Source organism: Thalassophryne amazonica, chromosome 15 (assembly GCF_902500255.1).
Source record: "Thalassophryne amazonica chromosome 15, fThaAma1.1, whole genome shotgun sequence".
Lineage (NCBI taxonomy): Eukaryota > Metazoa > Chordata > Actinopteri > Batrachoidiformes > Batrachoididae > Thalassophryne > Thalassophryne amazonica.
Genome location: NC_047117.1, coordinates 96,948,338 through 96,972,567, shown reverse-complemented (window position 1 = coordinate 96,972,567; position 24,230 = coordinate 96,948,338). Strand labels below are relative to the sequence as shown.

Here is a 24,230-nt window from a genome sequence, read left to right as displayed (position 1 = left end):
TGCGAGACGTCGTGCAGCACTCCCAGGTGCCGTCGTCAGCCTGTTTCAGGCTGAAAACCTCCACATTTCAGGCTCTATTGATCCAGGACATCGTGAGAGAACAGAGAAGTTTCAGAAGAAGTCGGTTTCAGCATTTTATCCGGATATTCCACTGTTAAAGGAGATTTTTTTAATGAAAGACGTGCGGGCGGATTGTAGCGTCGTCTCGCAGCCGCCGCGACGCTCCGCCACAGGAAAAACACCTCTGTTGGAAGCCTTAAGGACAAGTTGGAACATGTCCAGGTGTTAAACAATTTCTCATATACTCACTCCACTGAAAGCCATCAAAAGCCGCCTGGATTTTACAAATGGTTATCAACACGGAGGTGTTTTTCCTGTGCCGCCGCACCGCGCCGGCTGCGTCCTGACGCGCGGACCCGTCCGCACGTCTTTCATTAAAAAAAAATCTCCTTTAGCAGTGGAATATCCGAATAAAATGCTGAAACCGACTTCTTCTGAAACTTCTCTGTTCTCTCACGACGTCCTGGATCAATAGAGCCTGAAATGTGGAGGTTTTCAGCTTGAAACAGGCTGATGACGGCGCCTGAGAGCGCTGCGCGACGTCCCGTTGTGTTGGAAGTCCTTAAAGCGACAGTATCACCTCAAAATCTCTCATCAGCCGTTAAAATTTTCACCGAAAACCAGCTTAATTTTTCAAACCGTGTCCACTTCGATGTGTCTCACAGGTTTAGAAAAAATTTTGATCAAACAAAGCGCCAGTCTCTCAGCAACTTCTCAGACAAAGGAATTCCGACGAGGGGCTGGACGACTCCTCCCACAAGGAGTGTTCACAGGCGAATGACGTCACCAACAGGCGTGGAAAAACTCACGCATGTGCACGAGGGTTCAAGCATGTCTGACATAAAAACATATGAATGAAATCCATATAGTTTTTGAAAAAAATAAAAAGGACCTATACTTTATTGACAGCCCTCGTATGTGTGTGTATATATATATATATATATATATATATATATATTTTTTTTTTTTTTTTTTTTTTTTTTTGAGGATTTATTTCATTCATTTAAAAGAAAAAACAGAAAAGCAAAATTAACAAAACATTACAAACCATTGAACGAAAATGAGGGGTTTGGAAGAACAAGTCTTATATATTCTGCCCCTTTTTTACAATACAATCTTGCAAAGCATCATCAATCGACATCATTGCATTTCTATGACTTTGTCACATGCCACCAACTTCTTTCCTAATTTTAACCATTATTTAAAATACTACATCCCTAATAGATTACATTTTAAACTTCAAACATTCTAAACATTATTAACAGATTGCATTTTTGGCTTTGTCACAGCCCACTGACTTATTTCATAGTTTCATACTTATGAAATACATCAAGCTTAATATGTTTTTTAAATAATTTAAGCGACCTTGATTCTTTGATTTCTTTGTTGAGGTTGTTCCATAATTTTACACCATTTACTGCAATACTCCGTTCCTTTCCTTCCTCCGTTCTGAATCTTGGTTTTTTAAAGACTTCTGTGCCCTTCAAATTATAACTACTTACTCTTTTTTCAAACATATTTTGAATGTTTATTGGTAAGGTATTGTTATTCGCTTGGTACATTATTTGTAGTAATTTCAAATCAACTAAATCATGAAATTTAAGTACCCTATATACTTAATAAACAATGGACTAGATGGGTCTCTAAAACGACTGTTGCCAATCACTTTTAAAGCTCTTTTCTGCAAAATAAATAAAGGTTGTGTATAAGTTGTATATGTTGATCCCCAGATTTCTACACAATAAGTCAAATATGGGACAATCAATGAATTGTACAATGTTAATAATCCATAACTATTTAATGAATATTTAACTTTATGCAAAACAGCAATGGCTTTCGCTATCTTTCCTTTTATGTAATTTATGTGTGACTTCCATGTAAAATCTTCATCAATCATAACTCCTAAAAATTTCGTTTCTTTTACCCTTTGAATGTCCATTCCATCTATTTTTAATGACATCATTTTTTTTAACTCTGTCATTAAACAATATGAAATTTGTTTTATTAAGATTAAGTGACAATCTGTTTATATCAAACCAATATTTCACTTTTTCCAACTCTGAATTTATCACTTGTGCTACTTCCTGTATATCTGATCCAGAGTAAAACAGCGTTGTATCGTCAGCAAATAAAATGCTACCAAGTACATTAGATATATTCACAAAATCATTGATATACAAAATAAACAGTTTGGGTCCAAGTACCGACCCTTGTGGTACTCCACACATAATATTACACAATTCTGATTTAGTATTATTTATCTGAACAAACTGTTTTCTAAGTAGCTTTTTACCCACTGATGTGCAACACCTCTTATTCCATATTGTTGTAACTTGTGAAGCAATCCTGAATGATCGATAACATCAAAAGCTTTTTTCAAGTCAATAAAAACACTTATCATATAATCCTTATTATCTATTGCTGTTGATATTTTCTGTTAATTCCATAATTGCCATAGCTGTCGAATGTTTTGTTCTGAATCCATACTGAGCATTATTTAAAATATGATGTTTCTCAATGAATTTATCCAACCTTGTCACAAAAACCTTTTCCATAATTTTAGAAAACTGTGGAAGCAATGACACTGGCCTGTAATTTGAAAAATTATGTTTGTCTCCATTTTTATATAATGGGACTACCTTGGCAATTTTCATTTCGTCTGGGAAAATTCCTGTTGACAGAGAGATTACAAATATAAGTAAATGGTTCAATAACAGTTTCTATTATACTTTTTACAGTCATCATGTCTAAATCTTCATAGTCAGTTGATCTTTTGCTTACACAGTTTTTTACAATATTCCTTATTTCATCTTTTTCCACATTGTCAAGGAAAATACTATTGACCGTATTTACAATTGGATTTAATTTATCTTCTACTACTGGTTTATTTCCCACCAGATTTGATCCCACCTTTGAGAAATAATTGTTGTGTGTTGGGGGGTTTGGCTGGACATTTGGGTGTTCTTTTCTTTTCTTTGCTCTCCAGGTGGTATGCAAACTGATTTATTGTCTGTGGAGAAGGTGCTGGCAGAAGAGTCCTTCACCCTCATCAACGTGATGTGCAGCACCTGTGGATGGTGCTCACGTGCAACCTTAAAGACTTTCAGCTGAAGCAGATAATGAGATGGCGTTCTGCATTTAAGCCATGTGTGATTCAAGCAGAACTGCCAGGAACTCGACCTTGTGATGTTCGTTTGTGAGACGCTGAGGACCGCGCCTGGGTTTGACACATCGTGCCTGTGAAGGAGGACGGGTGAGGGACACATGCTGTCAGCACACATCAGAGGTGATTAATTGTCTGAATAAGTGTTAACAGTAATTTGGTATTTTGTTACGCAGTATATGTGAATATTGATAAGAGTTGTGCAGTTTGCTTCTCACTGCCGTGGCGTGCGGACAGATGATCCTCCACCTGTTGTGAGAAGCTGCTCATTTACATAAAGCTTGAATTCAGACCTGAATGTGTTGTTGATAGTGTGTGCCTTTGAAGGATATTAGTTGTAGCTGCTGACTTACCTCACCTTTTCTATCCTTCGCAGAGTCGGTTTGTCGTGTCCACCTGGGGGGTGTTTGGCGGTGAACGTGAGTCCAGAAGCGCCGGGCTTCGATCTCTTTAGGCGCTGGAGAGCGCGCCGTCCTTCACTCCGCCAGATAAACGCACTTTTATGTTGTACACAATTATTGCATGAAAGGGGAATAAATGTTTTGTTTTTGGAACCGCTTTCTAGTTATTTAGCGCTGGGTTCAGTCAGACGCAGGTCCGCTCCTCAACCTGCGTCGACACATAACAATAATCATTAAACTCATTTACAATTTCTTTTATATCATTTATCTCTTTATTTTCCTTGACAAGGTAATTCAGAAAAGTTGATTTCACTCCGTCACTTTCCATGCCCTCATATTATCTTTACTCTTATTCAGCTGTTCACTATAATAATCTTTTTTTTGTTTCCTAATTATTGTCAATAGTTAATTTTTATATTTTTGTATCTGTGTTCTGTTTCCTTTGTATTTTTTAAAAAGCACTTATATAAATAGTTTTTCTTTACACAAGCGTTTTTTATTCCCTTGGTCAGGGTTATAATTCTATTATTTTATCTGTAAATTTCACAACACAAGAGTCTGGTGCTCTGTATATACAACTGATTAGAATATTTTTAGATGTTTCATGTACAATTTCCACTGTTACAATTTCTATGACATCATCTATAATTGTCATTTCTTCTACAATTTTACATGTCAGATCTGTTTTTATGTACAAAGCAATACCTCCGCCTTTTTTTTCTATTTTATTTACAAAATATAACTCATATCCCTCCATTTGAACATCAGCCATGAGGTCATTTTTAAGCCAGGATTCTGTGATTGCAACAATACTAAATTTATTTTTAAACTGATTTAAATAATCTTTTATTTTTGACATTTTATAGTACAAGCTTCGAATGTTTATATGTATGAGTGACAGGGTATCTTCTGTAATTTTTTCACTATTTAACTGTTTTTCCATATAATACTCACAACCAACTGTAGTCAAGTCAAATGTACTTTCATCAATATTGGTGTCTATGTCATATATTTTATCATCTGTTTCCATGTTTAATCTGATTTTTTGTTGGTCATACTACCAACTGACGTCATAGTCATTTGTCTACTCAGGTCTGTACTTTGTAAGGTCCTCCATGTCTCTGATTTGTATACCCTTTGTTCCTTCTTTCACTCTAATCCAAACCCTACAGTTCCTGCTGAGAGACCGGGACTCTGCTTTCAGGTCTGGGAACATGGAACTGTACAGCTCAGCCAGATCCAACCTGAAAGGAGGCATAAAACGGGCAAAGGCAGCATATGCAAAGAAGGTCGAGGGGCACTTCACGGAGAGGAACCCCTGACGTGTCTGGCAGGGCATTCGTGACCTTGTCAACTTGAACACTTCCTCTTCTAATGCCACCACCACCACCAACACCAGCACAAGCCTAGCGGAGGAGCTAAATCAGTTCTTTGCTAGGTTTGACGTTAGTGATGAAAAGAGTGTCCCCATGCTGCCACCTGCTGACAATCTGGCCCTCACTGTGAGCACGGAAGAGGTCAGGAGGGTGCTCCGGGGTGTGAACCTGTCGAAGGCTGCTGGTCCCGATGGTGTCCAGGGGAGGGTACTGAGGGGCTGTGCAGATCAGCTGGCAGAGGTTTTTGCTACCATTTTTAACCTCTCGCTGGCTGCCTGCACAGTCCCGAGCTGCCTAAACTCTGCCACTATCATGCCCATCCCCAAGAGACAGTCGGTCAGCAGTCTGAATGATTGCAGACCTGTGGCTCTCACTTCAACTGTGATGAAGTGCTTTGAGAGGCTGGTGCTGAGACACATAAAATTCTTACAGCCTCCCAGCCTTGATCAGCACCAATTCACATACAGAGCCAACAGGTCCACAGGTGATGCCATCAACATAGCCCTCCACACAGTGTGTCAACATCTTGAACAGTCTGGCACTTATGCGAGGATGTTGTTCGTGGACTTCAGTTCTGCTTTTAACACTCTTGTTCCAAGCAGACTGATGTTCAAACTGCACAGTCTGGGCATTGGAGAGCACATCTGCAGATGGATCAGAGACTTTCTCACCAACCGTCTGCAGTCAGTCAGGATGGGGTCCCACCACTCCTCAGTGCTGACAGTGAGCACTGGGGCCCCTCAGGGCTGTGTCCTCAGCCCCATGCTGTACACTTTGTACACCCATGACTGTGCACCAACCCACAGCAGCAACATCTTTGTCAAATTTGCAGATGACACTTCTGTGGTTGGGCTGATTCACAACAACGATGAGATGGCCTACAGAGAGGAGGTCCTGAACCTCACTACTTGGTGCTCCCTAACTAACCTGGCAACTCCTCAAAGACAAAGGAGTTGGTGCTAGATTTTAGGCAGAAGAGGGAGGACCCCCCCCTCTTCTCATTCAGGGAGACACTGTAGAGAGGGTCAGTGACTTCAAGTTCCTGGGAACATACATTTCTCCGGACCTGACATGGGGAACCAACACCAATGCCCTTGTAAAAAAAGCACAGCAGCGTCTGTACTTTTTAAGGTCACTGAGGAAGGTCAACCTGTCCCAGGAACTGCTGCTGTCCATAGGTGTTCTATAGAGAGCGTCCTCACCAACAACATCTTGGTGTGGTACAGGAGCTGCTCTCAGGCTGACAAGAAGGCTCTGGAGAGAGCCAGGAAGTCAGCACAGAACATCATAGGAGTGCAGCTGTCCTATCTGTCAGACATCTATAACACCAGATGTCTGCTCAGGGCCAGAAGCATCAGCTTGGATGGTTCACACCCCAGGCACAGCCTGTTCTCACTGCTGCCCTCAGGAAAGAGGTACCGGTCCATCAAGGCCCGCACATCCAGACTCACCAACATGTTCTATCCAAGTGCAGTATGGGTATTGAATGCACATTAGCCTACAGTCTGCACTGTTCATTGCATTTATTTTTTTATAAATGTGAATGCAATGAACAGTACAGACTTCTATTTATATACACCAACTGGCTCCTTGTAAATACATGTAGATTCAAAGATTCAAAGAAATTTATTGTCATATGCACAGTACAGAAGAACATCTTCCCTGCACAATGAAATGTGGCTACTGCATTTAACCCAATCCTATTTGCCAGTAGGAGCAGAAGTCGCCATTAGGCGCCCGGGGACCAGCTCCAGATGTACATCCCTGCCTTGGTCAACAGCAGGGCTGAGCAAACCAACACCGACCCATAACAAACAACACACACACAACGCACAACACATAGGCCAGCCCGGTACATAAACATATATATGAAAGCAAAACACGAGGGAAAAGAAGAAGAAAAAAACCCCTCATAGCTGCTGCATTACACGGCGGCAATGAGGAAAAAAAATCCCCATCAGCACAGAAAAACAATAATCACAGAGACAAAAACAAGGACACAGGACGACAACCGAGATTTGAAAGGACCAGTTTATCAGAACACTCCGGAGGCAGCCTGTTCGGCGCCGTCAACGGCCTTGTCCGACAATCCTGGGGGAGGGAACAGCCCTGCGCAGTCTGAGCAGTCCTGGACAGTTCTAACACAGTTAACATCAGAGCTGGAGAAGCTGAGGGGAGGGGGGAAGACCAGGGAGCGAGGCTTAAGTGTTGATCTTCTGAGGAGGTTTTATCACAGCGACCTTGAAGTGCAGCTGTATTTGGGGAAGCCAAATGAATAGCCAGATTAGCAGACACCTGAAAGATTCCACAGTTCTGAGAACAGAATGGCTCTCAATGCATCTGAATGTAGAATGTGGTCTTCACAGACGGTCATAGCGGGTTTCCAGGGCTGCAATCTTGCTCGAGATGTTTTCCAACGCGCGGTTAACCCCCGCCGACTGCGCAGCCACTGCCTTCCCAATCGAATCAATCATATAGGGCAGCCTGGAAGGACCAATCAAAGCTGCTTCCACTTTCTTGATTTTCCGGTAAACCAGCAGAGTGCCCGCACCACACATCAGAAAGCCGGTCACCACCAAGCCGAATATGTACACATCTTCGACGTCCTCCACAGAAAGCATGTAAAGGCACATGACCTGCCATCTCCTCCACGAGTCCATCACGTAACCCATCACATGCGTCCCGGCAGGACAGGTCAGGTCCTCCGCTCCCGAATGTCTTGTAGAAAAAATAGTGTCAACTGCGTTCAGAGACCACTTTAACAGATCCATTTTTGTCGTTTCCAGAAGAGCAAAGCTGCAGCCTCACAGACAACACGCCACAGAAGCAGGAAAGATAAGGAGGGAGGGAGAAGAGAAAAGTGCGTCCGTCTCGGTCGAGTGCAAGCTGGCAATCCTGTACATATTCTTATTTGTCTTTTTAGATTTACTTTTACACCTTTGCACTACGAGAGTTGTCTTTTAATTACGTTGTACCTTGTGTATAATGACAATAAAAAGCATTCTATTCTATAAAGTTACTTGCACCAGTGCTAGTAAAGTATAAAATTACGTGCACCGCTTGAATAATACGTGCACAAACTAGCAAATGCACGTACTATTTCGAGCCCTGTAAAACTCTCCTGGATATATTAACTGGATTTGTAGACATTGTTATTGTGTTTGTTTTATGTAAAAATGCCAAAAACTCAGGTTGTTTCTTCGTTATTTTCTTCGGGAGTTGCTGTGAGCTGCGATCGCTTCCTGTTCATGTCATTCGGGGGGAAAGTGAAGTTTGCACTTTAACGTCCTGTTTATTGTATTAAATAATGTTTTTATTAACAAACAGACATATTTTACCTGTGCATAATAAAATATATAAAAGAAAAGAAAAAAGTTTTATTAAGTGTTCTTATCTTAGAAACAGGCGAATGCAGTTAACGGCGGGAGGGAGGTTTGCGCACACTGTAAACACAAACTAAACTTAAACTGCAGCTCCTTAAAAGGATCATACAGACGTAACTAATTGTAAACTTGCAGGTCTTTGGACCCGGAAACAGATTTATCACGTGATGCGTTACGTCAGAGTTTAACAACCGGATTAAGGACCCATGGTGGTTAATTTCTGTGTATGTTTTCAAAAGCACAGTTAATTAGAAAATAGCAATAAATAAGTAAACACATAAATAAATAAACACGAAAAACGACATGAGCAGCAGCAGCAAAACAATTTAAAAAATTAAAAATAAAACGATCAGTTGCGTTTTCCATCCGACTTAAGTTTTATTTTGAAAGTTGTAAGCGGAAAACGTTTTTGCAGATGGTTGTGTTGCAGCGCTTTCTGTTACTTGAACTAAAAACATGCCGTTTATCGAACTACAAAGTAACTTACCCGCCAGCTGTTTTTCACAAAACTTCGTCCGGAAGCTATGCAGTAGTACCGCCAAAGTTCTGGACAAACCAGAGGACGTGAGTACATGTTGGGAGCTTGAAGGACAGAACCGAACCGGGCCGCAACGGCCTGCAGCGACTGCCCGTGTTGCCACATCTGAGGGCGCAAACAAGCAAAACAACAAAAGGGCAGAAAAGTGGGGCTTAGAAAAAGTGTCTAGAGACCACAGAGTCATAGGTTCAATTCCCCGAGCACACAGGAAATCACCCAGGTGCTTCTGAGCAAGGTCACAGAGTACTGGATGTTAGGGTGGTTGCACTGTGAGTGCTTGCATAAGAAAAAACACTTAAAATTTTTAAGGGCTAAATCATAACACTCAAAGCTGGCAAGCACTGAGCTCAGATGATGCCCTTTGGGAAGAAGAAAAAGTTGCAGTTCCTTGGCTGGCGAGCAGGTTCCCATTTAAGTCCATGTTAAAATGTCCAACTTGAGAGCATAAATAAATGTTTACAGCCTGGTACAAAAAAAAGGTTTTGGTCGCTGATGGTTTCCATGATAACTGTACCAGGGCTGATTTTTCTTGTAACTTCTTTAAGATATAAAGTCATGCATGATTAGGGGTGTGGTCATTTTGAGTGACAGCGGCTGAGCCCAGCATCTCTGCCTCTCGCTAACATCAGAGGCTACTCGATGCAGCCGCTAGCGGTTTTGTTGTTGTGATTTGATTTGATTTGATTTATTTGGCAATAAAATACAGGTACATAAAATACATACATACAAGACATAAAATTGCTGAGGATAACAAAAAAGCATCATCACCTTATCACATCTAAATTCCACTTCACATATTGCAAATAACATGCTCCTATCTTTTTTCAATTCCAATCATGTTTATATATGCATATGTACTTATGTATGTACGTATATATACAGTGAGGAAAATAAGTATTTGAACACCCTGCGATTTTGCAAGTTCTCCCACTTAGAAATCATGGAGGGGTCTGAAATTTTCATCTTAGGTGCATGTCCACTGTGAGAGACATAAATTGAAAAAAATCTGGAAATCACAATGTAATATTTTTTTTAATAATTTATTTGTATGTTACTGCTGCAAATAAGTATTTGATCACCTACCAACCAGCAAGAATTCTGTCTCTCACAGACCTGTTAGTTTTTCTTTAAGAAGCCCTTTTATTCTGCACTCTTTACCTGTATTAATTGCACCTGTTTGAACTTGTTACCTGTATAAAAGACACCTGTTCACACAATCAATCAATCACACTCCAACCTGTCCATCATAGCCAAGACCAAAGAGCTGTCTAAGGACACCAGGGACAAAACTGTAGACCTGCACAAGGCTGGGGTGGACTACAGGACAACAGGCAAGCAGCTTGGTAGAAGACAACAACTGTTATGATTATTTATTAGAAAGTGGAAGAAACACAAGATGACTGTCAATCTCCCTTGGTCTGGGATTCCATGCAAGATCTCACTTTGTGGGGTAAGGATGATTCTGAGAAAGCTCAGAACTACACAGGAGGACCTGGTCAATGACCTGAAGAGAGCTGGGACCACAGTCACAAAGATTATATTAGTAACATATGATGCTGTCATGGTTTAAAATCCTGCAGGGCAGCAAGGTCCCCCTGCTCACGCCAGCACATGTCCAGGCCCGTTTCAAGTTCACCAGTGACCATCTGGATGATCCAGAGGAGGCATGGGAGAAGGTCATGTGGTCAGATGAGACCAGAATAGAGCTTTTTGGAATCAACTCCACTTACCATGTTTAGAGGATGAGAACAACCCCAAGAAAACCATCCCAACCGTGAAGCATGGGGGTGGAAACATCATACTCTGGGGGTGCTCTTCTACAAAGGGGACAGGACGACTGCACCGTATTGAAGGGAGGATGGATGGGGTCATGTATTGTGAGATTTTGGCAAACAACCTCCTTCCCTCAGTAAGAGCATTGAAGATGGGTCATGGCTGGGTCTTCCAGCATGACAATGACCCCAAACACACAGCCAGGGCAACTAAGGAGGGGCTCCGTAAGAAGCATTTCAAGGTCCTGGAGTAGCCTGGCCAGTCTCCAGACCTGAACTCAATAGAAAATCTTTGAAGGGAGCTGAAACTCCAAACCTGAAAGATCTAGAGAAGATCTGTATGGAGGAGTGGACCAAAATCCCTGCTGCAGTGTGTGAAAACCTGGTGAAAAACTACAGGAAACATTTGACCTCTGTAATTGCAAACAAAGGCTACTGTACCAAATATTAACATTGATTTTCACAGGTGTTCAAATACTTATTTTCAGCAGTAACATACAAATAAATTATTAAAAAAATATTACATTGTGATTTCCAGATTTTTTTTTTAGATTATGTCTCTCACAGTGGACATGCACCTAAGATGAAAATTTCAGACCCCTCCATGATTTCTAAGTGGGAGAACTTGCAAAATCGCAGGGTGTTCAAATACTTATTTTCCTCACTGTATATATATATATATATATATACACTCAACAAAACTGGTTTGTGAACAATATTTGAGGGAAATGGTGATATTGTGTATGTGGAAAAAGTTTTAGATCTTTGAGTTCATCTCATACAAAATGGGAGCAAAACCAAAAGTGTTGCATTTATATTTTTGTTGAGTGTATATATATATATATATATAGAGAGAGAGAGAGATATATAGATATATTCTATTTCTACCTCATTCTGTTATCTTATTGTATTATTACAAGTATCATCATTATTGCTTATCCTTGCACATGCTGTTTGATGCACATTTTCCTCCACTCGCACCCATCTTGTGTCTTTTTTTTTTAAGAGCTGACGTAACGTGAATTTCTCCACTGTGAGATCAATAAAGTCTTATCTAAACACTTATTTCCTTTGTGGTCCTCAAGAAAAAAAAATTAATAGTAAACAAAATCCTGATGACTAGCAAATAAAAGTTTAGACATAAAAAATTCCTTTACACTTTTCTTAAAAATATCTTTAGTCCTTAACAATTTAACAGAAACTGGGAGATCATTCCATAATTTAACACCAATATGACTAAAAGAATTCTTACTGAAACTACCAACATGATTAACAATGAAAGATGCCTGACTATTTCTGGTATGGTTGATATAAGATAACTGAAAATTAGATTTCATATAATCAGGAGCATTGTTATTATAGATGTTATACACATGACTTAACTTTAGCTGACTTACTTGATACTCAATCGGTAATTCTTCAGCTCCTATGTGACTACGTGGGGGAAGATTTAACATAAACCTAATAACCTTATTCTGAGCCACTTGCAGTTGGAATTTAAATTTCTTAGACAAACCACTGTACTGAATAATCAGGTCCCATCTTATCTTAGGGACCTCATAGTACCATATCACCCCAATAGAGCGCTTCGCTCTCAGACTGCAGGCTTACTTGTAGTTCCTAGGGTTTGTAAGAGTAGAATGGGAGGCAGAGCCTTCAGCTTTCAGGCTCCTCTCCTGTGGAACCAGCTTCCAATTCAGATCAGGGAGACAGACACCCTCTATACTTTTAAGATTAGGCTTAAAACTTTCCTTTTTGCTAAAGCTTATAGTTAGGGCTGGATCAGGTGACCCTGAACCATCCCTTAGCTATGCTGCTATAGACTTAGACTGCTGGGGGGTTCCCATGATGCACTGAGTGTTTCTTTCTCTTTTTGCTCTGTATGCACCACTCTGCATTTAATCATTGGTGATTGATCTCTGCTCCCCTCCACAGCATGTTTTTTTCCTGGTTCTCTCCCTCAGCCCCTACCAGTCCCAGCAGAAGACTGCCCCTCCCTGACCCTGGTTCTGCTGGAGGTTTCTTCCTGTTAAAAGGGAGTTTTTCCTTCCCACTGTCGCCAAGTGCTTGCTCACAGGGGGTCGTTTTGACCGTTGGGGTTTTTCTGTGATTATTGTATGGCTTTTGCCTTGCAATATAAAGTGCCTTGGGGCAACTGTTGTTGTGATTTGGCGCTATATAAATAAAATTGATTTGATTTGATAAAACAGCAACTTACACTTGACAGCACCAGGCATGTCATTGACGTAGATCAGAAACAGAAGCGGCCCCGGTATCAATCCCTGTGGAACACCACAACTGATAGAACTTTCCCTGGATATAGTACCGTTTACATCAACAACTTGTTTTCTACCGTATAGCACGGCTGCATTGGAGCAAGAGCTGCAGTGAAGGGACCTGAAAGTTCGCGCAGCAAAGTTGGGGCTTGGAGTCGCATTACTGCTGCGGATAAGGATCTATATACGCGTATGGATAACCCGTCCAAGTGGATCAGGAGCTCTTGGTTCGGCGCTGGTGTTCTGGACGCAGTAGCTGTGGACTTTACTGCACGTGGGGCTGTGGACTTGTGCACTAAAGACGCATCTGAAGGTCTGCAGGACTTTGATGCAGCTAAACCACGAGATCTGGTAAATTTCACTGTTTGTAAAAATGTTCTCAAGACCGATGTAAATGTGAATATAAACAGGAAAATAATCCGGGTATATTGAAAAACAGGAAGGGGGCATTTTTTCAAACAGCCGATCAGGCTAAAATTATTTGGTTAAGCGAAACAGATTTGGAGTGTCTTGGTGTTGACATTATTTTATCACCACAAATGAGTTATTCTGTTATTGTGGTCTACCGTCCTCCTTCCTCAGATGTAACTTTTTCTGATAAATTTGAGAAGCTTTTAAAGGAATGCAATAATAAGAATGAAATAATTATAATGGGAGATCTAAATCTGGATTGGACTAATCAAAAAATTAGGAAGAATCTTAAAAGAATTGCAGATAAATTTGATTTGCAACAACTAATTAATGGGCCAACAAGAATCACTGCATCAAGTAAAACCCAAATTGACTTAATTTTCAGCAATAGACCAGAGAGAATATCAAAATCTTTCAACATGTTAACAGGTCTTTCTGACCATAACTTGACACTCGTTTCCAGGAAACTCACAAAGTGAAGATTCAACTCAAACTGCAAATCTAATTTTTTTGTTGGAATTCCCAATAGTCAGATGAACAACTTTAAATTAGCTGTAGAACAAATCAGTTGGAATGAAGTAAACTCAGACGATTGTCAAACTAATAGTGAAATCTTTACAACAAAACTTGAAGATACAATTAAGAAATTTAGCGTATGAAAAACAAAAGGAATAAAAATTCAGTTGCATGGATTACTTCAGAAATAATCAATCTAATGAAGGAAAGAGATATGGCTCTAAAACATGCAGTTAAAACAAAGACAGCAACTGCAAGAAAGATGTTTGTGACTCAGAAATAAAATTGTCAAAAGTATAAGAAAATCTAAAGCAAGCTTTTTCTTAACTTTAATTGAAAAATCAAATGGCAATACTAAAACACTGTGGGATCAATTAAACAAACTAACAGGAAAGAAAACAAAAGCTAATTCCTAATTAGAAGTAAAAATTCAAGATAGGATCACATGTAATGTACAAGAGGTTGCTGTTGCCTTCAATAATTTTTTCATAGATTCAGTCAAATCTATAGCCCAAGGGTTTTCCCATAATGTCACACTGAGCTCTCCAGTTGTAACCGTGGAGCCAGCTTTCACTTTTAAGTGTGTCTGAGAAACTCAGGTGTCACAAATTATCTCTACCCTAAAATCTTCAAGAACAAAAGATAGTTTTGGTATGGATGCTCTAATGCTAAAAGACTTGGCTGCATTTTTAATTAACCCAAATGCAAACATTATTAATCAATCATTTGCACAGGCTCTGTTTCCTAAAATATGGAAGTCTTGTTGTGAAAGTGTCGTGACACGGACCCACAACAGGGGGCGTTAAAGAACGGACAATGGATAAGCCAAAAGTAACAATTTAATGTTGTGAATCACACAACGACGTACAGACAATAACAATATAGTGACTGTCAATCATACACCAGGTGACGTGTGGGCAGGCTCGACGATAGAAGACGCCTGGCGAGAGAAGAGCCAGATCCACACAGCTTCCACTGCCAACGGAGCTGAAGAACACCGGAGCCGCCAAGCCCTGCGCCCCAGGTGGCCGCTGTCTTCAGCAGTCAGACCCGGTACTGCTGGCAGAGAACAGAGACAGTCCTGATGAGTGTGAGGTCGCACACTCAGTAATCCCACAGTCTGTATTCAGTAAGGAGGGAGCACCTCCACCTCCAATCACACACTCGTGCAGCTCCTGTCTAACCACTTATCTGGTTGGGGTGTGAAGCGAAGCCGTCACTGATCACACCAAACGCCAATCCCACAGATAAGGACACACCACAGGAAAACGGCTGCAAAGAAGTTCAGATTATTACTCAATGTTTTGAGTCAGAAGAGAAAATTACCTGATTGGTAGTTGATTTCTTGGCGAGGAGGTGGAGTCGCAGTCCGGCCTTTATGGAGATGGTGATGAGTTGGCTGAGTGACAGCTGGTGCTGATGAAGAGTGACAGCTGTCACTCCCAGTGGCTCCGGCGCCCTCTCGTGCTTGAAGCCCGCACTCCAAGCAGGGCGCCATCTGGTGGTGGTGGGCCAGCAGTACCTCCTCTTCAGCGGCCCACACAACAAGTCTGCTGCTGTAATCCCAGTGTTCAAATCTGGTGCTAAGTTTTCAGTTCAAAATTATCGTCTAATTAATATTTTGTCTACGGTGTCAAAGGTCTTGGAGAAAATTGTAGCTGAACAAATGACTCAACACCTCAACACCTCATCATTCAACCTTCATCCGATGCAGTTTGGCTTTAGAGCTAGACACTCCACAGAAACGGCAACTTGCTTTCTCACCGAAAACATAAAATCATTACTTGATAAAGGTGGAGTTGTTGGAACTATATTTCTTGATTTCAAAAAGGCCTTTGACACTGTGAACCATGATATTTTATTGATGAAACTGCAACGATTTAATTTTTCTCCTGGGGCGTTAAAATGGGTTGAGTCGTATCTGTCAAATAGGTCACAATCTGTAAGAATTGGTAATTATCACTCACCTTCTCTCTGTCTTAATACAGGAGTGCCCCAGGGCTCAATTGTAGGGCCACTATTACTTTCATTATATATAAATAATCTCCCGTTGGTCTGCCCAAATTTGTTCACTCAAATGTATGCTGATGATTCTGTTCTTTATGTACATGGAAATAATGTACAGCAGGTCTGTGACAAATTAACACAGTCTATGGCTGATGTTACAACATGGCTTGAGGAAAATTGTTTACAACTTAATGTATCAAAAACTGTTGCAATGTTTTTTACACGATCTAAAAGTCTAGTCACTGAACCAAATGTCTATGTGGCAGGGGAAAGGATCAAAGTGGTGTCTGAATATAAATATTTAGGGGTCTGGCTCGATGACACATTCACATTTAAAACACAGGTTAAAAAGTGTGTCACAAAGTTCAATTTAGCCTCTCTAATTTTCGTTACATACGGCCTCAACTATCTGTACAGGCAGCTAAAGTTTTTATGCATGCAATGATTTTATCACATATTAAATACTGCCTGACTACATGGTCCAATGCAAATACAACAGCTCTCAAGCCACTAGAGACCCTTTATAAACAAACTATCAAAGTATTGGATAGGAAGCCTCAGCGCTACCACCACTGTGCTATTTTACAAAAATATAAACTTTTAAACTGGCAAAATATGATGAAATATGTAAATTTATGTCTCTTGTTTAAAGTTATAAATGGTCTGTCCTCTCCCCCTCTGGAACAGTTTGTGAATGTAAGGTCTGCTGCTGTTCGTAACACCAGGGGAGCCACTAGAGGAGACTGTGTGGTCCCATTGAGGAGAAGTGCTTTTGGTCAGGCTTCTTTCTCTGTGAGGGCAGCACAAGAGTGGAACACAGTACCTGTGGTCATTAGAGAAATGACCACCTTTAACACATTTAAGGTTAATCTGAGGAAGTGGCTCATTGACCATCAAACATGTCAGCACCAAATCTCCTGAATATTCTTAGAAAATATATTTAACCTGCATGTTTATATATATATATATAATGTTTACTAAATTGTATAATAATATGAAGTGTTTTATGTATGTATTTTAACTAACACTTATTTTTAGGGTGATTGCTACCACCTGTCCAGGGACTGCAGATGAAAAATAGCCGCTAAGGGTAATTCTGGTGCATTTACAGAAATGTTCATTAATGTACATTGTCCCTGTCAAATAAACTATTAAATAAATAAGTATAAATAAGACCTGAGCCATCTAACCGAGTCTTCATTCATACCAAGGGCTGACAGTCTTTGCAACAATATGCTGTGATTAACTGTATCGAACGCTTTCTGCAGGTCTAACAGTACCATGCCAGTTGAAAAACGCTTGTGACACTGCTGCCTAATGTAATCATTAAGATATATCAAACAGGTATCTGTGGAGTATGATTCTGTGTAGGCTCTCAGTTGTCCAGGTGGTTTCCATAGTAGAGAAGCTTGAATCTTCGACTGGACTGGGTTGCTTGGCGCGAGGACGTTTCGCTTCAAATCGCAGAAGCTAGCGAAACGTCCTCGCGTCAAGCAACCCAGTCCAGTCGAAGATTCAAGCTTCTCTGCTATGTGGAGTATGATGTATGAAAACCAGACTGTAGCTTATACAATAAGTAATGTTTAATGAGATACTCGTTTACCTGGTTAAAAACAATGCGCTCAAAAACCTTTGATAGGATGCTCAATACTGAGACAGGCCTGTAATTACCAACATCTGTTTTACTCTTTTTCTTGTACAATGGAACCACTCTGGCTAATTTCAGGTCATCAGGCACTTTACCCATACTTAGTGACAGGTTTACAATATGACAAACAGGATGAGCAATAATACTGGCACTATCCTTAATGAAACAAGCGGGGAGATTATCCATGCCTGTAGCTTTTCTCAAACTCATGCCAGCCAGCACCTTGTACACCTGATCATATGTAGCACCTTCCATTTTGAACACATTCAACTTCCTATAGAAAACTGTAACATAATCAATACCAACATTTCCAATACCTTGGGGCAACATAGTAACAAGTTTAGAAGCAATAGTGGTGAAAAAAGCATTGAAATGTTCTGATACTGCAGATTTATCAAAGTTTAACACATTGTTTATCCTCAGACCAATATTACCAGATTTAGTTTTACATTTTGAGGATGTACCTAAAGTTTTTAGGGCTTTCCAGAGTTTTTTTTTAGGTTTATTCTGGTTATCATTTACCATGTTAACATAATAATCAGATTTGGCTTTGCCCTTGTGGTATTTAACCTGATTATGACAAGTAATGTAAGAGTCATAATCAGTTTAAGCTTTGGACATCTTGTATTTATTCAGGAATTTATCACGTTTCCTGATTAAATCCAAGATTTCGCTCGACAACCAAGGTTGTGTTCTCTGTTTGAGACGCACTTCCTTGAATGGAGCCACCGAGTCCAAAACCCGAAGGAACAAGGACTTAAACATAGACCATGCCTCAGTAACATCATTACTGTTTACCATACAAGACCATTCAACATTATCCAGTTCTTGACAAAATCTCTCAGCTATAATTCAATCAATCAATCAATCAATTTTATTTATGTAGCGCCAAATCACAACAAACAGTTGCCCCAAGGCGCTTTATATTGTAAGGCAAGGCCATACAATAATTACGTAAAAACCCCAACGGTCAAAACGACCCCCTGTGAGCAAGCACTTGGCGACAGTGGGAAGGAAAAACTCCCTTTTAACAGGAAGAAACCTCCAGCAGAACCAGGCTCAGGGAGGGGCAGTCTTCTGCTGGGACTGGTTGGGGCTGAGGGAGAGAACCAGGAAAAAGACATACTGTGGAGGGGAGCAGAGATCAATCACTAATGATTAAATGCAGAGTGGTGCATACAGAGCAAAAAGAGAAAGAAACACTCAGTGCATCATGGGAACCCCCCAGCAGTCTAAGTCTATAGCAGCATAACTAAGGGATGGTTCAGGGTCACCTGATCCAGCCCTAACTATAAGCTTTAGCAAAAAGGAAAGTTTTAAGCCTAATCTTAAAAGTAGAGAGGGTGTCTCCCTGATCTGAATTGGGAGCTGGTTCCACAGGAGAGGAGCCTGAAAGCTAAAGGCTCTGCCTCCCATTCTACTCTTACAAACCCTAGGAACTACAAGTAAGCCTGCAGTCTGAGAGCGAAGCGCTCTATTGGGGTGATATGGTACTATGAGGTCCCTAAGATAAGATGGGACCTGATTATTCAAAACCTTATAAGTAAGAAGAATTTTAAATTCTATTCTAGAATTAACAGGAAGCCAATGAAGAGAGGCCAATATGGGTGAGATATGCTCTCTCCTTCTAGTCCCCGTTAGTACTCTAGCTGCAGCATTTTGAATTAACTGAAGGCTTTTCAGGGAACTTTTAGGACATCCTGATAATAATGAATTACAATAGTCCAGCCTAGAGGAAATAAATGCATGAATTAGCTTTTCAGCATCACTCTGAGACAAGACCTTTCTAATTTTAGAGATATTGCGTAAATGCAAAAAAGCAGTCCTACATATTTGTTTAATATGCGCTTTGAATGACATATCCTGATCAAAAATGACTCCAAGATTTCTCACAGTATTACTAGAGGTCAGGGTAATGCCATCCAGAGTAAGGATCTGGTTAGACACCATGTTTCTAAGATTTGTGGGGCCAAGTACAATAACTTCAGTTTTATCTGAGTTTAAAAGCAGGAAATTAGAGGTCATCCATGTCTTTATGTCTGTAAGACAATCCTGCAGTTTAGCTAATTGGTGTGTGTCCTCTGGCTTCATGGATACATAAAGCTGGGTATCATCTGCGTAACAATGAAAATTTAAGCAATTCCGTCTAATAATACTGCCTAAGGGAAGCATGTATAAAGTGAATAAAATTGGTCCTAGCACAGAACCTTGTGGAACTCCATAATTAACCTTAGTCTGTGAAGAAGATTCCCCATTTACATGAACAAATTGTAATCTATTAGATAAATATGATTCAAACCACCGCAGCGCAGTGCCTTTAATACCTATGGCATGCTCTAATCTCTGTAATAAAATTTTATGGTCAACAGTATCAAAAGCAGCACTGAGGTCTAACAGAACAAGCACAGAGATGAGTCCACTGTCTGAGGCCATAAGAAGATCATTTGTAACCTTCACTAATGCTGTTTCTGTACTATGATGAATTCTAAAACCTGACTGAAACTCTTCAAATAGACCATTCCTCTGCAGATGATCAGTTAGCTGTTTTACAACTACCCTTTCAAGAATTTTTGAGAGAAAAGGAAGGTTGGAGATTGGCCTATAATTAGCTAAGATAGCTGGGTCAAGTGATGGCTTTTTAAGTAATGGTTTAATTACTGCCACCTTAAAAGCCTGTGGTACATAGCCAACTAATAAAGATAGATTGATCATATTTAAGATTGAAGCATTAAATAATGGTAGGGCTTCCTTGAGCAGCCTGGTAGGAATGGGGTCTAATAGACATGTTGATGGTTTGGAGGAAGTAACTAATGAAAATAACTCAGAACAATCGGAGAGAAAGAGTCTAACCAAATACCGGCATCACTGAAAGCAGCCAAAGATAACGATACGTCTTTGGGATGGTTATGAGTAATTTTTTCTCTAATAGTTAAAATTTTATTAGCAAAGAAAGTCATGAAGTCATTACTAGTTAAAGTTAAAGGAATACTCGGCTCAATAGAGCTGTGACTCTTTGTCAGCCTGGCTACAGTGCTGAAAAGAAACCTGTGGTTGTTCTTATTTTCTTCAATTAGTGATGAGTAGTAAGATGTCCTAGCTTTACGGAGGCCTTTTTTTTATAGAGCAACAGACTCTTTTTCCAGGCTAAGTGAAGATCTTCTAAATTAGTGAGACGCCATTTCCTCTCCAATTTACGGGTTATCTCCTTTAAGCTGCGAGTTTGTGAGTTATACCACGGAGTCAGGCACTTCTGATTTAAAGCTCTCTTTTTCAGAGGAGCTACAGCATCCAAAGTTGTCTTCAATGAGGATGTAAAACTATTGACGAGATACTCTATCTCACTTACAGAGTTTAGGTAGCTACTCTGCCCTGTGTTGGTATATAGCATTAGAGAACATAAAGAAGGAATCATATCCTTACACCTAGTTACAGCGCTTTCTGAAAGACGTCTAGTGTAATGAAACTTATTCCCCACTGCTGGGTAGTCCATCAGAGTAAATGTAAATTGTCAGATCCCGCTTCTTATATATAAGACCAGCTCTCCGTCTCTGGGGTCCGACCTTCGTGTCTCCGCGGGTATTACCCGGCGGGGCTGCACAAAGGCTGTTTAAGCTGGTGGCGAGGAGATTCGTCTAGCCGCTCACTGCCTCCATCCGGACGTCCACCCCGCTGACGCTGATCTCGCACCCCGGTCGAATAGCCTCCTTCTGGAACCAGGATACGAGCCGGCCACGCCCGTTAACGGCAGCTCTCCTCTTATGGATCAGGGCTCTTGGAATGTTGCTAGATTTTAATTTTAGTGACTCGTACAGCGAGTCCCCAGGATGCGTTAATTTCGTTAAAAACCAGACTAACCTTTTAGAGCACTTTTTGATGTTATACACCCAAAAAACTTTAACTTTTACACCTTAAGAAGAATCAATAAATCCAATGTCCGAGCCTTAACACTTTAACTGCATGCTTGGAAATTTATTGCAGGTTTTGCAAGTGCTGACAACATAATCAAAATCGGTTATATGATGATAATTTCACAACAGTAATTCAAATATAATCAGAATAATGATTGGCAGAGATTTTTGTTTTTGATTCAATAATGCTATCTGATCTTACTCTGACTGGACTGGATTAACTTCTCAACAAATTTCCTAGGAGTGAGGGATGGAGGTTTTTTGATGTTAAAATCCCCAGTTCGATGAACTTGGTCTCCTCTTCATCAGCTTTTAGTTGTTAGCTGACCACGATCCTTGTGATGTTGTAATCCTTCAGGAAATAATCCACATAAGAGTTTATTCCTTCTTCAATCAACCAAAAGTTGATCTAATCCATTCTGGAAAGATGTGATGCTCCATGAGAGAGAAAACGTTGAAACTTCCCCACTCAGACTTAAGGCCAGTGATTATTCTCCAATGCTCTGCTACTCCATGACTGGACGGCCTGAGTGGGAGTTGAAAACTCTCTCAAATAATCTCTTATGTCTCCAATCCTCTTGCTCCTCGATTCCAATTGCAGCTCACAAGATGGTCAAGTCTTGTGATCTCCTCGTAGCAGCGGAGAAGTGACAACAGCACCTCTCCCTGGAAGAATAACCCTGTTTCCTGTTGTTGTCAAGCTTTTATATGAAACTCGTTGATGTTGAGTTGATCTTGGTTACCATGGGGATGATGATGAGTCTAAACCTCCTCCCTTACCCCCTTCTTTTACTGGAAGCCATCTGAAAAACATTTCCTGGCTGCCGGTAACTGATGTCCCGATTGTCAGTAATCTATTGCTCAAGTTTCCTGTTTTTCTGTTTAACACATCTTTTCCGAGAACTTATACTTTCTAAATCATGTCACATTGATCACATTTAATCATGTTCAATCATTTCATTTCAACTCCTTTTCACATAAAAACATTTCATATGATCATATACAACATTTTCATTAATTATTATTCATTTCATATCTTATTACATCTTAATGTTCTAATCAGTTGTTTTTCTCCTCAGCCCTTCTGGCCTCGCTTGTGACATCATTAACTTCTTCTTTTTCACCTCTGCACAAAAACAGCTTTTCTCATTTCCTCTTTTTAACAGCCAGAAAAACAACTCATATAATCATTCATTTCACTTATTTGTAGAACACATTCTTCTAATCAACTTTTACTTTTTATCACATTAATTATTCATTTAATCATTTTTATGTTAGAATCATTCTCAGATTTTACTTGTAACATATTAATACTTCATTTGATCATACTTTGTCATTTTAAAATCATCTTAGACATATTCCATCGTCTTCACCACTGAGTTCATCCCGTGGGCCTCTCCATCTGCAATGGAAAAGTCCGGTATGACCTCAGTCACTCCAGGAAAGTACCAAACACTGTTCAGTTTATTCCAAAAACATGTGTATTAATCCAATGGCACGTATTATATTCCAAGATGAAAACAAGCTGAAAGCAAGCTTAAAGTCATCTTTCTTGACACCCCCTCCATGACTTGAAGCTCTGCCGATGTCTTTATACTTCCATAAAAACATCCCCGTCGTCGTCGATAGGGTGAAGGGTGAGCACTTCTTTCTCATCCACCATCGGAGACAGAACAGGAGGCGCTGGAGTTGAACGACACTCGTCCAGCACCACGTACTCCTCCTCACCCATCTGTAGATTGCTGTCGCCGTCAGAAGGCTGCTCCTCCATCTGCGATGCTTGTGATGGTAAATCCGATGTAGATGGTGTTGCCTCATATTCCTGAGATGATAATCCGTCATGGAACGATGGTGCACATGGTGAAGCGGGGGTTACAGGTGTATAACACGGGGTAACTGGTGTATTTGGTCGTGGTGGTGATGCATCCTTCGATTGAGGTGAAGCTGCAGCGTGAATATCCTCAGGCTCGGGCTGTTGAAGGTGGTCCTCCAGGAACACCTGCGTGAGGGCCTCCAAACACCAGTTTATATCCTCGGTCTGCACTCCAACCTCCACAGTGTGCTGTGGAGATGAACGTGGAACTGGTGGTAGTGAAGGACCAATGGCCATGATCCGGCCATCAGCAAGATGAGATGTAGAAAATCTTATTCCAGTAGGATACATCCACATTTTGGAAAACACAGGGCAATACGTATATCCTTCTGAAGACACTATAGTATCAGCTCGTAGTTGATCAACCACAAGGGAATGCCAAATCACGGTTGCCTCAGCCTCAATTTTCAGGTATGTTGCTGCTGGTACCTGGGGCACAAAAGATGTATCCTTGCGTCCCATTATTCCTCGTGCCACTTGGACAGTGAAGTTGTTGCTATAACACGTCGGGCACCACAGAGTCGGTGTTACCTCCCAGAGGTAGATCACTTGTTCCAGGGTGGCTTGACAATTAATACATCTTATATCCCCCTACAGTGTAAGAGGAAACATTAGTCTTTTAATAATTATATTGCAAGCAAGCAAAAGAGTTTGTTGGGATTATTCCGATGCACGCCAAAGCTGCCTCATGATCACCATAGGAGATGGGGATGGTGATGACGTTACCATTCCCGTAGTAGCTGAAGAAGCTGTACGCGGGAAGCAAGCGTCATAGGTCGTAAACCATAACAGCAGGAGTAGTTGACTAACCATGGACAGCCAGTATAAGGATGATAATATTCCCCATCCTATGGCCCATATTATGATTAGTCCAAGTTTGTAGAGCCAGGGTTTCTTG

The 24,230-nt window shown here is 40.6% G+C and overlaps 1 protein-coding gene across 1 annotated transcript in view; it reads left to right on the top strand.

Annotated features, from left to right (window-relative positions):
- The first annotated feature begins 8,785 nt into the window (after positions 1-8,785).
- ddt (D-dopachrome tautomerase) overlaps positions 8,786-24,230 on the top strand; it is a 133,300-nt gene continuing 117,855 nt past the window's right edge. The window contains exon 1 of the mRNA XM_034189089.1: positions 8,786-8,947. Coding sequence (XP_034044980.1) covers positions 8,840-8,947 — 108 coding nt within the window. The 5' untranslated portion in view covers positions 8,786-8,839. The remainder of the gene's footprint in view (positions 8,948-24,230) is intronic.